Genomic DNA, 15518 nt, shown 5'->3' on the forward strand with positions numbered 1-15518 from the left:
CTCTCAGAATTAGCTCCATGAGAGGAGTTAGCTTAGCGGCCACTTGCTCCATTACAGAATGCAGCTTGTAAATCATCAAGACTCTTTTTGACCCTTGTGCTATCCTAGGCACTTTAACATTGGGAGTTGGGTCATCTAGACCCACTAGACAGTGCACTGAACCTTTTTTCTTCAATGATTTGTGATCTTCACTGGTGTCCATGGATTACATGAAATCTTTCCACCTTTATCCACCTTTGTCATGGTAGGGAGAACACGTCAATGTAAGGGTGGGGTTAAGAAAGATGGAAGGGTTAAGGTCTTCGTAGTCATGGTTTTTCTTAGGGGCCATGGTCAGCTCTCTTTTTTGGGAGAAAATCAACTTTTAAGTCACTTGAAGATAGTTGCCTAGTCGCCGTGAGCCACACGCGTCCGTACTGTCTATGCTAAAATGTCACAACTTACCTGCACCGGCCCATTTGTGATCGACACTGACCTTTTCCTGCTCCACTGCTGATTGGATCTTGTATATCGAAGTCTTTTCAACACTTGACCCTGGTTTTTGGATCACTTCCACACTGAAAGTCCTGCACCTCCAAGTGGCCATAGAGGGTAACTGCACCTGTTCCACCGAAGGCCGTCTCTCTCTCAAGCAAGATCTTGATCATTCCTGTCTGGATCTGCTCCCGTTTGGTTTGTCCTCAAACCATCAAACCTGACAATGATAGAGCTCGAGGATTAGCACAATTAGCACAACTAGCTGGTTGTTCTGTAATAGTTTCTTTTGTTGATGCTAAAAAATAAGCATCGATCAGGCTCCTCCCACAAAAAAGACCAACCGTGTGGCATCTTCAGGTCATCCGATCTGCTGAGAGAAAAAAGGACATTCCTGCACATTCCCTTCCAGTGCAACCAAACTCTGCAGAGACTTCAGAATATTGTTTTTAACCCTTTACCACCTGAGATGTCACCAGTGGCACCTACTTAACACACACTCTTGGATGTAACGCAAGTCTATGATCACTACTGTTGAGTGTCTCATATCAGAGCTAAGCTGCTTTTCTCTGCCTCAGAATCCGATGGCATTACGTTAATTGTGTAAACGGTTGAGGATCTACAGTTGACGAAAGAACGGCAGCATTGCAGCTAATGCGCTGGTGTTATGGCGTTAAAAACCATCTTATTGGACAGCAATTTTCAACCGTCTTCTCTCTTGCAAAAAGAACTCAATTTCCTTCAGTAGCCACACGCCGCCTCTGCATTAGAGGCTAGATTTCAAATGGACACTCTTAAAGCTTCTAGTTATGGATGGCTTGGGTGACCTGGAGCCATGCCTTCACTTCTGCTTTGATAAACCTAAACTGCTGGGAGTTGCAGTCTGTTCACCTTTTCATCACTCTGCTTTCATGGGGTTAGGACCACATCAGATGGTTTCTCTCCAAACACATGCTCAGTCCTGAATGTGGTGCTTCTTGGAGCTCGTCATCCACCTCATTCCACTCTTTCTGGGCGTCTGCAGGTTCTTGAATCTTGTCCTTTTAATAATCAACTGAAGCTCACGGTCATATTTTTTGTTGCTGCATCTTCTCCCGACACATGTCGCCCAAACTTCCTGTTGATCCGCTCTGTGAACAGCCAACCTCCTTATCTATGAACCTTTGTTTCTCATCCATCACTATGGAGGGGATCATTGATAGTCTTCTGCCTTGTTTTCAAGTCTGAAGTCTTATCCAAATAGAACCAGACTGAACACATCTAATGACATCTGGGGAATCTATGTAGCTGCTTTCAGTTTCAAATTTTTAGAAATCCTTTTTCAATTCATGTAAAAATAAACAAATAGTTAAAAATCAATTAGTGTGCCCCGAATCTATATTTTCAATGAAAGTTACATTTTGAATAATATTATGGAAATGAATACACTTCCCTTTGATGTTTTAATTTTTTTTTTTTTTTAGAAAGGGTCTGTAGATATGAACAAAGTCTCTGCTGGTCTAGAATATTCTTCAAACATAAATAGCCTGAATTGCAAGGTTCAGAAGGTAAGATATGCAGGAGAACTGCAGACGTCATGACCAAAACTTAAGCAAACTAAGACTAAAAAATAAAAGGAATGAGCTGAAGTTCTCAAACAGAATCCTGTCATGTTGATACAATAAAAAACAAAGGATCTGAGATGAAGAAGATCAAGGATTATTATCAGAAACAGAAAAAGCTGAGAGATTAACCAAAAGACACAGAGCTTCACAGTTGTGACAAAACACATAAATAAATAGACCCGATTTCTGACTCTGAAAAAAAATGCTGCTGTCTACTGAGCGCGGAGAAGTTTCCACACCATTTTCTAAAGTCAACAGTATTCAGATTTCTCAAATGTGGAAAAAAGAAAGCCTGATGTAAACTGACAAAGATTAGTCAAAGAAGGAATGATGACAGCGAGCACATTTGAAAGTAAAAAGGATCGGGAGCAGTGTACTCACACCCCACAGATTCACTTCTGAACCAGCAAATTCTGGATGATGACATCCCACGCTTTGAAAAGTTAAGAAAGTTAAAAAAAAAAAAAGAGATTTTTTTTGACAAACCTAGAAAAATACAAATTAAAGTGCAGCAGCTGTGACGGTTAAAATCAGAACATCTAGAACAAGCTTCTGCAGGAGAATAACAAACAAGAACAGTATTGGGTTGTTAAGCATGCCGTGTGACATCATAAAACTCACCTGACAGAGGAAAAGGGTCAATGCTGTAAAAATAAAACATTTGTGTGCTTCGATTCATGTAAAATATTTAAAACAAAAGAAAAAAAAGGTGAGAAAATTGGGGGGAAAAGTACATTTGAATCATTTTCTAATAAAAATAGGCAGCAGATGGTTGTTTTTAACAGTTTTATGAAGGATATTATTTGAAAAAAGGTGTCATAAGTGAACTCTATGTAAGCAGTAGCATCTTATCTGAAAACGGTCAGAGTGAAAGTTGTGTTTTCCAGAGGATTTTCGGATTCCGTGTAGATTTTTCCCAACAAGGAGTGGCAGAGGCCACTTTTCCCCCTGATACTCTGCTGACACCATGTGGCGATCGCCGGCACTGCACCTTCACCGTTTGGGAGTTGCACTTGTTTGCCTGTTGCCGTCGCCCAAACAACATTCATCACCCGCAGACGTCTCGGCTCCTCTCCTGGTGCGGCAAATTGATGAACCATCACCGCAGGTTCCATCATGTTCACTTTATATTGATAAAACAGTCATGCGTCCTTTTCTTCTCTGCTTGACCATTTCTCTGCTCCTGAGACAAATGCGGGTGTCAGGAGGATAATCCTTCCCCACACCCACCCACACATGTGCAGGAAAGAAGATGAGAAAACAAGGAACGCCTCAAACTTGAAGTGGAAAATCTTTGACAAAAACAGGAAGTACCCGCTGGTTCCAAGATGTCAACATCCCAAACATCTGTTAAGAAATAAACAGCTGTATACTTGTCAGAAAAACCATACTTGTTCTGTTATGTTCTTTTATACCATGGTCCGGTTGAATACTCGATTCTGATTGGCTGCTGGGTATGCGTTAAAACCTGATAACCGCACGGTGAAAAAAGAAGTTCCAGTCGGCTAGCTTAAATGATTTGTATCACTGCGCCGGCTTCTGTAAAACAACCTTTTGCTTCATCATCTGGGCAAAAACAAGCGGTAAGCGATTAACTTTCCCTCTAAATTGATGCTTTATTCAACCCATCGGGACGATCAGCATATATATATCGCCGAATCTTGACTGCAGCGGTGGTGCTGCGCGACGCGGACTATATGTTACGTGATGCGGCGCATATAGTACGCTGTTTATGAGAAAAGTGATCCAAATCGAAAGAAAAACAAGAATTAAGGACTAAAACCTGGTTAATATGTATTGCTTTTGTAAGTGGCCATGGTATAAGCGGGTTAATGGCCTTCGAAGTGTGCAGTTACTACTTTTTAACGCACTTCGCGGAAGCAACCGTCCTCCGCTTCGCGTCGGACGGCGTGCGTTAAAAAGTAGTAACTGCACACTTCGTCGGCCATTAACCCTTACTTAACATATTCTTGATACTTCTTCGTTTTTGTCATGATTCCCTTTCTTTATGGCAAGTTATTCAGTTCTAAACTGACCAATCGGATGCCTCAAAAAAAGCATTTGGTCGAACGTTGATTGACAGATTTCGTGTAGCCCACTTTCAAATGGTAAAGGTGTGGTCTTCCAATAAGCTCATTCCTGATTGGCTGCCATAGAAATTATGACTTCAACCATCTCAGACTAATCTCTGCTTTCCGACTTTGTCTGGCTCCAACATGGCGACATTCACATGGCAAAAGAATGGCGACTGAATTGACTTCACTTAAGCAGTTTTCTACTGATGACATCACACTCCATGAAGGTTTTTCTGTTCCATCAGATTCTGAATTTTTTAAACCTTTAAATTTTCTTTCTAACTTCTTTTTTAAACCTTGGTTTTTAAACAGCACATTTTTATCCCCCACAATACTATTTTCTATCTTAAAGCTTTCTGTTTTTTATTTTCGAGACTCAACATTTCAATGGTACGACGGAGTATTAGGGCCACCAAAAAAAAAAAAAAAAAAGTAAAATTACGAGATTTTATCTCGTAAATTTAGGAGATAAAAACTCGTAAATTTAGGAGATAAAAACTCGTAAATTTAGGAGAAAAAAACTCGTAATTTTAGGAGATTACAGTGGAAGTGAGCATGCAGAGCAGCAGGTGAACGCCGTGCACCGACTAAACTTTGTTGAACAGGTGAGCTGAATATTTATTGATAACGTTCCAAATGTCTGGAAGGTCATTTGTTTGATTTACGATTCATTAAAGTTTTATTTATTGATGGTTGGTTTGCAGGATCTCTGCAGCCCGATGAAGCCGTCGTCGGTGTCCCTGCAGCTGTTTGCTTGAATCCTTTCTTCCTCCACCAAAGACAAGACTCTACGTCTGTGTGACGCTTCCGTCACACAAATGGAGGAGCACTTTTTTTTGGCATTTTCAACGTTCCAAAGCTAATATAAAACACTATTTTCATTCCTCTTTATTGTTTTATGCTGAAACGGGACATTTCATCTGCAGGAGGGGGCATTAGTAACACTGTTTACTACCGCATTGGTGTTGGGATGACAGGTTCATGACGTAATGAGACAAATGAACTTCAGGATATGTGAGTGAAAAGGAGAATAAAGGCTGCAGCGATTGTCTACACCCAAACGTGTCTCTGAGATCCTTATTTTACATATTAAACTCCGCTTTACTGACACTGAACCCCGGAAAGACTACTTCACGGAAAATAATCTGATTTTGAGTCGCCAAAAGGTTCAGAATCTCTTTGTTTTAAACCTATAATAATCCGGAAATGAAGCTTCACAAAAGGCTCCACATACTTCATCTTCAAGCTAGGTTCCGATAAACGGACAACTTCGGTGTTTTTTCCTTAATCTACGACTTTTTTCTCGTAAATTTATGAGATTTTAAGTCGTAAATTTATGAGATAAAAAGTCGTAAATTTACGAGTTTTTATCTCCTAAATTTATGAGATAAAATCTCGTAATTTTACTTTTTTTTTTTTTTGGTGGCTCTAATTTTTTTTTTTTTATTGGTGGCCCTAATACTCCGTCGTACAATGGCCCAGAAATCTGATGTAAAAAATTGAATGGAAAAACTTCTGCAGAAAAATAAAAAAAACACACCTGCAGCTGCAACAAACTACTTTCAGGTAAAACTTGTTTCAGACAAAAATTTAAAACAGTAATTTAAATGTTCATTATCCATTTGCTTCATTTTCAGTTTAATTCATAAATGGAAAAAAACACATTTGTTTTTCGTTTTTTGATATTTAAATTAAAAGACGAATAATACACAGATTTATACCACGGTCAGGGTGAATTCTGGATTCTGATTGGCTGCTGGGTGTGCATTAAAAAGTGATATGCCACAGGATAACCGCACGGTGAAAAAGAAGTTCCGGTCACCTAGCTTAAATGTTTTCATCACTGCGCCGGCTTCTGTAAAAAGAACTTTAGCTTCATCATTTTGACAAAGAGGTGAACTTTCTCTCTGAACTGATGCTTTATTCAACCCATCAGAAAGATCAGGATTTATATATCGCTTTATATCGCCGAATCTTGACAGCGGCGCGATGCAGACTATTTGTTACGTGGTGTGGCACAACAAATAGTCCGCTTTTTTTGAGAAAAGCGATCCAAATTGGAAAAAGAGCAAGAATTAAGGACTAAAAACTGGTTACTATTTATTTATTTTGTAAGTGACCATGGTATAAGTGGGTTAATGGCCTTCGAAGTTTGAAGATGAAGTGATTTTGTTTTATAAGCTTTGAATCGAAACAAAAAAGTTGGGTTGAACGCAGTCTCAATACAGACCAAACGCAAGGTTCTGGACTTGATCGGGACCGACAGACTTTTCCACTGTGAATACACCCATAACTAACAGACCACTGGGAATACTTTCACAGTACATCAAGACATGATTAAAATAGGTCTTTTAGGGGTTGGATTGGGGGGGAGGGGGGAAACCATCAAATGGTTCCAGAATGCAGCTGTGTCTGCAGCTCAGCGCTCTCTAAGGGGATTGGTCAAATGCTAAGAACAAGTTTCACACACCCAGGTTTGAGACACCTAATGGAACTTACCTGTATCCAAACCAAATGACAGCAGTGAAGCCATTGTTTCTTTTGAACGTGCCAATCTAATGAGAATATACGTATGGCTGCCATGAAGTGAAAGGGCGTAAAGACAACTGAGCAGGCGTATTCAGGAACTGAGTGAGTGAACCTTACAACTGTGCAGGCGCAATTCTAACCGAGCGACCCGCATTTTACAACCGCACGTCTGCAATCCTAACTGAGCCGTGATCCTGCGCGGTCACTTCCTCTTTGTGCCCTCACCAGGATTTACGTTCGGTGTGTTTGTCAATTGGGGGCGGAAACCTTTCTGGTTGATCTGATTGGCCGAAATTTACATGTCTTATCCGGCGAGGCAGTGGGGCGGGACTTTCATTTTTCAGAGCAGGGGGGCTGACAGGTGGCTCCAGAGCTGCATGCGGCTCTCTGCCTTCTATCATATTTTCTATATACAGTACTTTCACAACCATAAGGTGAAAGTCTTACATTTTCTCCCACATGTACGGATCGGCCCTAATGTGTTGTGTGACTTCGGTGAAGAGGACCTAGAAGAGAACAGCTTGAGGACGATACGGAGAGAGGTGAGGACGTGAAAGAAGACACCCCCCCATAGTACAAAGGTGCAGATATGTGCATAATGCTGAACAAAATCGCTTTAGAAACCCTGGAAACGCAAAGAGACGCGATTATGAAGCACAGTTTAAACTGCAAGCTATCAGCTACGCGGAGGAACACGGGAATCAAGCAGCTGCACTTCGGTTAAATTACATCTTCACAGATTCGGACTTCCTGCTTCAATAACTCTTCTGATAAAAAAATCAAATGTGTCAGCAAGTATCTCAATCCTTATGTATTAACACAGAGAGTGAACTACAAATGCATTTCTAAAGAAAAACATCATTTTTTTGCCTTTGGGGCTGCAAATCCTAATCTGTGAAGATTTTTCTAACTTTAACCTCAGCAGCCAGAGAATTTAAAATAAAGAATCCATGGTTTGCAAGTGAGGATGCTGGAAAACCAACTCCAACAAGAAAATAAGACGAAGCAGCAGCTGAGTTTCCGCGGAAACAAGGCGAGGTTGCCTGTGTTGGAAGATGGACTCGAGCGCAGCAACTTCCAGCAGATGACAATGAAAAGCTGTCCATCCTCTGCTCCTTTTGCTGAGAGGCAGCGCCGGCGCGTTACGCCACACTTTTGGACTGTAGGACTTAGGTTTGGACTGACGCGTCTGCCTGCACTGTTCTTTGGAGCCGCACGCCAACGAGATGGAATACGCCTGCTAAGTTGTCTTCACGCCCTTTCACTATATGGCAGCGATGAAACGCCATATACATGGCTGTACATGTTTCTGTACATGGGGGATGCATCAGGTACCAGTATATTGAGAAGCTGCTACTGTTTATTTAGGTTAACTAATCAGTAGTCCTGACCCCTGATGTCAATTTACAGATGGCCTCCTAAGGCATTTAGATCATAGATGTAATTACAAGAAGAATATCTGATTTTAAGCACCAGTTTGAAATAGTATTTAGAAAGTAAAGGCTTCTCAGTTCATAGCCAAACCTGATATAATAAAATAATATGAATCACATCATAAAGCAGCATAAAAGCCTCAGAAGACTGAAATATCTCAGATGTTTCTTTTTTATTAATTCATCTACTGTGTACAAATATTCACACACAAAATATTCTAAAAAAAAGAAAAAGAAAAAAAGTCCTAGTGTCTCGTAAACATTCGATTCTTCCTGGCTTACATTTCCTTCGTAGTGTGCTGCAACCTTCCTTCTATATGAACTTTAAGGGGAAAAAACATCAACAGACCACTAGTTGCTCAGTTCATCTCTTAAGCAGCAGTAGCTCCCCCTGCTGGCCAGCTATCACTCTGTCACATTCACTGAGCTGCAGCAGGGCTAGCCAGAGCAGCGACATGGGTGGGGGGGGGGGGGTTGCCCTGAAATCACAGTGTGAAGCTTTTGACATCAGAACGCTCAGTGCCAGGCCAAAGGCGAATGGCAAGATTGTATTGCGTGGGGTTGGCTTTGAGCTTAACGTGTGGTTTTAGCGGGGGGCGGGGTTGAGTTCCCAAGTAACTTTGGAACACGAGAACTTCTTGGCAAACAAAACCAGAAGCTTAAAAAAAAAATCCTGCAAATATCCGGCAATGACACATCTTTGCATTTGAACGTACAGAAACACCACACATGGAAGCGGCGCGGCAAAAGATAGCGCCTCTCCTGACATCACGTTTTGACAAGGGGGGGCGATTTTCAAAATAAAATCTGGTACCTGTAAATAGGTAAAAAGGCCAAACACGTTCTGCTTTTTTCTTACTGCCTATAGGAGCAGATCTTTAGTCAGCCAGCGACACAGCAGCTTGATAACATCCATAATGTGTGTGTGAGTTTGAAAATGTTTTCACTCGGAATTCTGTCCCCACTGTGTGAATGCAGCACCGATTCAGATTCATCAGATCAGGTCATGTGACCTTGGTTGTAACACTACTGTGTTCTAGAGCTGGTTAAGAATGAGTCTTTGTCAGATTTAAAAAGCATTTAGCAGATTTAAATCTGCCAGGTGATCCGGATCAAAGGTCCTAAAGGAGGAGGAGGAGGGGGTCAAACTGTTAAGACAAGGTAAGATCAAAGGGTTTGACGAAAGGCCATCCTTCCCTCTTTTTTAGGAAAACATCCTTTGATATCTGGGATGTAACAGATGGGCTTTTGATTCCAACACATCTGGCGTTCTCCAACACCTGGCATCAGGAAAAAATAATATATATCAAGTCGTGGTTTAGCTGAAGTTTGACATGTTGCTCAGTGTAGAATATTCCTCATGTCTTGAGCTGCTTCTGCGCGACTGACTGATTAGAAATTTGCGTTTTCGCAAGAGAGTTTCAACAGTTTCGCCAACTGACGATCCGTTTCATCAAATTTATCCCTAAAAATAAAAAATCCTCAACCAATTGGCTTCAGGATGTCCAGGTGGCCCTAGAATGAGCCCAGATCATTAAACCTCCGCCAATGTGCTCCACCGCTGGAGGGCTGTTTTTGGTCTAGATGTCACTTCGGCAATTTGCACTTTCAATTAAAAAGTCTGTTGCAGATTGACGGAAAGGTTTCCCCACAAGTCTTTCTCAGACTTCCATGCCGCAAAAGTTTTTACAAGAAAAAAGCTCAAATTGAATTTATTGAAGCACTTTAAAACTTTCGTTTTGAGGTCAAAACTTCAGCTTCATAGGTTGAAGTCGAGTGATAGTAAGGACCAAATGATTTTTTTGTTTTCAGAGAATATATATTTCTGGATGGATGTAGAGAACAAGAAGATGATTGTTTTCACTGCAGCTGCTCATCTTTACACCTTTTATTCCTTCGTGCATCGTGTGGTTCTTCACTACCCCCTATCCAAAAACACAAAACAAAAAAAAAGTAAGTAAGTAGTGCAACAAGCTTTCAGACATTTTTTTTCTCTCTGAAAAAAAAAAAGTCAAGTAACTGAGTTTAGAACTCTTCACAACAGGAGGATCCGAGGTTGTCCTCTTTTCTGGATATTTCCTTTAGCTAAATCTGGCAAAAGTAAAATGCTACACATTGTGTGCTTCCAGCCTGCCCCTCCCCCCTTTAATCACCCCTTCACCTTTTTTTGGTTCAAACTCAAAAATTAGGAGAAGATGGTGAACAGGTGTGAGCCTCCAGTCCTCCTTCCACCTGTGCAGAATCCTGTGGGGTCAAATCAGGGTCACCTTCAAGTGAATGAAAGATTGGACAGTTGAATAATAGACAATGTCAATTTAAAAAAAAAACAATAGAAAAATTGTACATTAAATATACAGTTTTTTCAATAAAAAACTGTATATTCGAAAAATATTTGTTTTTTTTTTTTTTTTTTGTTTTTTTAAATTAAAGAATAAAATTCTACGTTTGAAAAAATATATATTTCAAACTTATAGAAAATATTACAATTAAAAAAATAAAGGTGAAAATTTAGGAAAGATGTATATTTTAAACTTAAAAGAAATTTTTAACATTAAAAAATAAAATTGTATATTTGAAAAAAAATTGAATTTGAAAGAAATACTGAAAATTTTGAGAAATAAAATTGTAAATTTGAAAAAAATACATTTTAAACTTAAAAAACTTAAATTGTATATGTGAATAAGATGCAGTTTAAAATTGACAGAAATATACTAATTTTAATAATAAATATTTGTAATTTAAAAGTATTTTAAATAAAATAATTTGAAATACTATTTTAAGTATTTTAAGCTTTAAGTAGGTGTTAAAGATTTGAATAAAAATTTCTAAAAAAGAAATATTTTAAGTATTAAACAAATATTAAAAATCATAAAGAACATAAAAATAAAATTAAAAATAAAAATATTTTAAAATTAAAAAGAAATAATAATATTAAAAATAAATTGGTTAATTTGAAAAAATGTACATTTTAAACCTAAAAAAAACATTGCAAATTTGAATAAAAGAATCGTACGTTCAAAACCAAATTTGAAAAATAATGATAATTCGTAACAGCTGATGTTTTGTGTTTCTACTTTTGTAAAAGGTTTGCTGCTAAAATGACGTCACCGTAAACTTTTATCACCCGATGTCAATCATGTTCCAATGGCTAATGGGCTCCAAACTCCGCCCCCACGAAACAGTGATGACTGAAAACAAAAATCTGAAATGAAACTGTGAACTAAGGACTGAAAGCAAAGAATGAAATAAACTAAAAAGATTTTACAAAACCTTTTCTTTACTTGGTAACAATTTTAGATTTATAGCTTTTTTAAATGAAACTTTTAGCAATTTTTTAAATTTAAAATATATATTTTTTGAAATTTACATTTTAATTTGTTAACATTTCTTTTCAGTTTACAGTGTGCACCTTTTCATTTAAAACTGCTGTCAATTTTTCTTTTTTTCTTCTTCAAATTTACAGTCTGGTTTTTCATTCGCCTTGAGCTGATCTGGGTTTGACCCCCCAGGTTCCTCTTCGAGGCTGTGAGTGAACCGAGGAAAAAGGCATTTCTGAAAAAATAAGGCTACCAGCCTGAGAGCCGCTTAAAGGCCCCCAGACTGAGCTACATTCCATCACTGATGGCAAAGACGGAGACGTTTCATCTCCCGGGTTGGCGTCCACTTTTTCCTCATATCAGTGATAAAACTAACTCTTGCTGTCACTGACACACACGCACAGACACACGCGCGCACACGCATACTATCCCGCTCTACAACTTTTATTTTTTCTTCTTAAATAAGCTTTTGATTTTAGAGGAGGAGCGCTTGCTCTTCTCTCCATTGTCACTGGAGTCCTGGGAGGAGGTGCTCTGCAGCTTGTAATCTCTCCCGGCGCTCCGGCCCTCCGAGTCCAGCGAGGTCAGAGACGGGTAATGCCCCACGCTGGGCAGCATGCTCGCCGGCAGCTGGCTGTAGCTGTAGGATTTCTCCAGGATGCCGTTGTACATGCCCTTTCCTGTCTGATGGGCCGCGCCCCCCTGTGGCGGAGGCACTCTTTGGGACTCGGGCAGGACGCTGGTGAGGTCGGGCGAGCCCCTCCGTGCGAACGGATGGTGCTCCAGAGCCGGGGAGGGCGAGGTGGAGGGCGGGCTGGAAGGGGTGGTGGCCAGCGAGGTGGGCAAGGGCGGAGGGGTGGAGTCCCTGAGACTGCTGCTGCTGCTGCTGCTGGTGGTGTGGGCGGAAGCAGGGGGGTCGGCGCTCTGGCCGAACAGCAGCAGCTCCTCCAGGGAGATCTTGCGGTAGGGGGTTTCTGAGCTAGGGGTGCAGGGGGAGTGCAGCGGCTTACGGCCGCCCATCGACGAGTTCAGAGAGTCTGTATCGAAGCTGCTCTCCTTAACCAGCTCCCTGAGGAGGGGGGGAGAAAGGATTGATTACTTATTTTGTTGTAATTGAAGCATTCCATTTAGCATAAAATATCAGAGAGTTGACAGAAAAACATTAAAAAAAATGACTATTCTTAATCTTGTTTTTTATAATTCTTTGTGCATATATTGGTAGTTTTCTGATTATTTTTGGTTTTCTCACTCAAAGGGCAACTGGTCTAAACATACCCAAATCTTACGATTAGATATGCCAGATAAACTCCTAAAAATCAACCCTCCACCTTTCACTTCCACATTTAGCCCAAACCTGGAAAAATTTTATGCTGCAGTTCCCTAAATTACCACTGGGGGCTGGTTTCAAATAAGAGCAATTTTCTCCACAATGAGAAATAAACTTGATTTGCTTTCAAAATCTCAAGAATTTTTTTAGGGGTTTTTTTGTTTCCAAGATTAGTGTGTGTTAATTTTTTTAATTCACTGTTTAGATTTTATCTTAGCTTAAATTTGCAGATTATGAAACTATGTTCACATCCAGCCCACTTTGTGTGGTGAACCTGTCTAGTTTCAATTATAGAACAGACAGGTCCTTCTGTGCGTTTTGGGCATCATACGCAGCGTGACGCATCTGTTTGCATGTTCTCCCCATGCGTGTGTGGTTTTCCTTTCTACCACAGTTCAAAAACATGCTTCTTAGATTTATCGGTTAGTCCAAAGTCTCCCTTTGACGCACATCGGAAGAGAGATGGAAGTTGCGAATTAGATGCGTTTAGTATGAAAGCATTTCTGGAGCATAATTAAAAATTAAAGTCAATACCAGAAATGCTTTATCAGTTTCAAAATAAAGCTGCATCTGTTGAATCAAAATTAAAATGAAAACGAAATATACCAAAATGCTTTTTCTTTTTCTCCTTCAATACCACTCATTCTGTCACAAAATTAAAATAATATAGAAAATGATATTTGACATTTCATTTTCAAAAAGTTCTCTACGAAATGTTCTGCAAAATTCAGTTAGAAATATCTAATTTGACAATTGAAATGAATTAACCGAAATATTTTTTCTTTCCTCAATGTAACTTACGATGGAATATTAGGGCCACCAAAAAAAAAAAGTAAAATTACGAGTTTTTATCTCGTAAATTTAGGAGATAAAAACTCGTAAATTTATGAGAAACAAACTCGTAAATTTACGATATTAAGTGGAAGTGAGCATGCAGAGCAGCAAGTGAACGCCGCGCAACAACAGAGCAGACCGACTAAACTTAGTTGAACAGGTGAGCTGAATGAGCTTGAACGTTCCAAATATCTGGAAGCTCGTTTGTTTGATTAACAATTTATTAAAGTTTTATTTATTGATGGTTGGTTTGCAGGATCCCTGCAGCCCAATGAAGCCATCGGTGTCCCTGCAGCTTTCCACTTTAATCCTTTCTTCCTCCACCAAAAACAAGATCTCTGCGTTTGTGTGACGCTTCCGTCTTTTTTTTTTTTGGCATTTTGAACGTTCTAATGCTAATATAATAGACTATTTTCCTTCTCTTTGTTGTTTGATGATATAACGGGACGTTTACTTCCGCATTGGTGTTCGGATCTGATGACAGGTTCATGACGTAATGAGACAGATGAACTTCAGGGTTTGTGAATGAAAAGGAGAATAAAAGCTGCAGCGATCCTCTGCACCAAAACATGTCTCTGAACTCCTTATTTTACATATGAAAGTCCGCTTTACTGACACTGAACCTCGGAAAACCGCTACACTGACAATAGTCTGATTTTGAGTCGCCAAAGGTTCAGAATCTCTTTGTTTGAAACCTATAATAATCCGGAAATAAAGCTTCACAAAAGGCTACACATCTTTCATCTTCAAGCGATGCTCCGATGAACGGACAACTTCTGTGTTTTCTCTTTGTTAATCTATGACTTTTTTCTGTAAAAAATCGTAAATTTACGAGAAAAAAACTCGTAAATTTAATACGATAAAATGTCGTAATTTTGCTTTTTTTTTTTTTTTTGGTGGCCCTAAAACTCCGTCGTAGTAACTGCATCAATTGACTCAAAAATAAAATTACAAATCAATCCTCCAAAATGCCTTTTCATTTCTACTTAAAAACCGCTTCTTCTATGACATAGAAACAAGCAAAAATGCAAAGAGTGGATTGCATTTTCGTTTTTTTTTTACATCCAAGAGTGTCGCATTATTCAATTCCAGTTAGCATTTCCAGGTGGGAGGCGGGGCGATGACGTCAGTGTTCATTTGGTGTGGCAAATATGGCTAAGACACTGATATGTCTGTTATATTTCTTGTTTGGCTGTTGTAACAACTGAATTTCCCTCTGGAGATCAATAAAGTTCTATGGTATCTTATGCCTAGTAGGCAGGCTCGTAGCTTCCTGTTTGCGGCAGGGGCGGGTGCTTTGTTATGCAGCGCACTCCTGATTGTTTACACAGGACTGCGTAGCAGCATTTCCGCCTTCTGCAGTCCAGACCGCAGCTGGATGCACCGCCCGCTAACACAAAGCTAGTCCGAAGCCGCAACAGGACAGAAATGCTGCTACGCAGACCTGAGAAACCGTGTAAACAATCATGCGAATTTGTGTTTCCAGTGGTGTCCAGAAATAAAATAAAGGCTGATGTCATTCTCACATGTTTACATCCAAGATGCTCATTGCGGCATTGCCCGCACGGAATTTAAGAAGTTCATCCACAGCTAAATTTTGCTAGCACGTATTAGCCTAATGCTAACCCTTCTTGCGGATCTTTGCAGCCAGGAAAAACGCACTGGCTGCACGGACTTAAACATTATGAGTGAACCCTAACCCCCAACAATAATTATAACAATAATAAAAGCACATTAAGAAGATCGTCTCCTGCTGCGTCCCTCTGATTTTGCTGTTGGAGGACAGCTGCAGCCCCATCAACAGCTATAGCACAGAGTTCGCCATGCTAACCTTTTGCGGTTTGCTGGTAGGACCAACAAAGCACTGACATCATCGCCCCAGCCTCCCCTCTGAATGCAGTTACATTTTAATTGTCAAATTAGAC

The 15518-nt window shown here is 39.9% G+C and overlaps 1 protein-coding gene and 1 long non-coding RNA gene across 2 annotated transcripts in view; both read right to left on the reverse strand.

The window, feature by feature from the left end:
- Positions 1-8269: 8269 nt before the first annotated feature.
- On the reverse strand, positions 8270-10511 carry LOC105356423. Its single transcript, XR_910581.3, has 2 exons — positions 10277-10511; positions 8270-10040 (listed from the first exon to the last, which is right to left on the reverse strand). It is a non-coding gene; the product is annotated as an uncharacterized LOC105356423 (long non-coding RNA).
- Positions 10512-11857: 1346 nt separating this feature from the next.
- stim2 (stromal interaction molecule 2) overlaps positions 11858-15518 on the reverse strand; it is a 66160-nt gene continuing 62499 nt past the window's right edge. Inside the window, exon 13 of the mRNA XM_023966199.1 lies at positions 11858-12501. Within this exon, the coding sequence (XP_023821967.1) occupies positions 11877-12501 (625 nt within the window). The 3' untranslated portion in view covers positions 11858-11876. The remainder of the gene's footprint in view (positions 12502-15518) is intronic.

The sequence above is a fragment of the Oryzias latipes genome, chromosome 18 (genome assembly GCF_002234675.1).
Source record: "Oryzias latipes chromosome 18, ASM223467v1".
Taxonomy (NCBI): Eukaryota; Metazoa; Chordata; class Actinopteri; order Beloniformes; family Adrianichthyidae; genus Oryzias; species Oryzias latipes.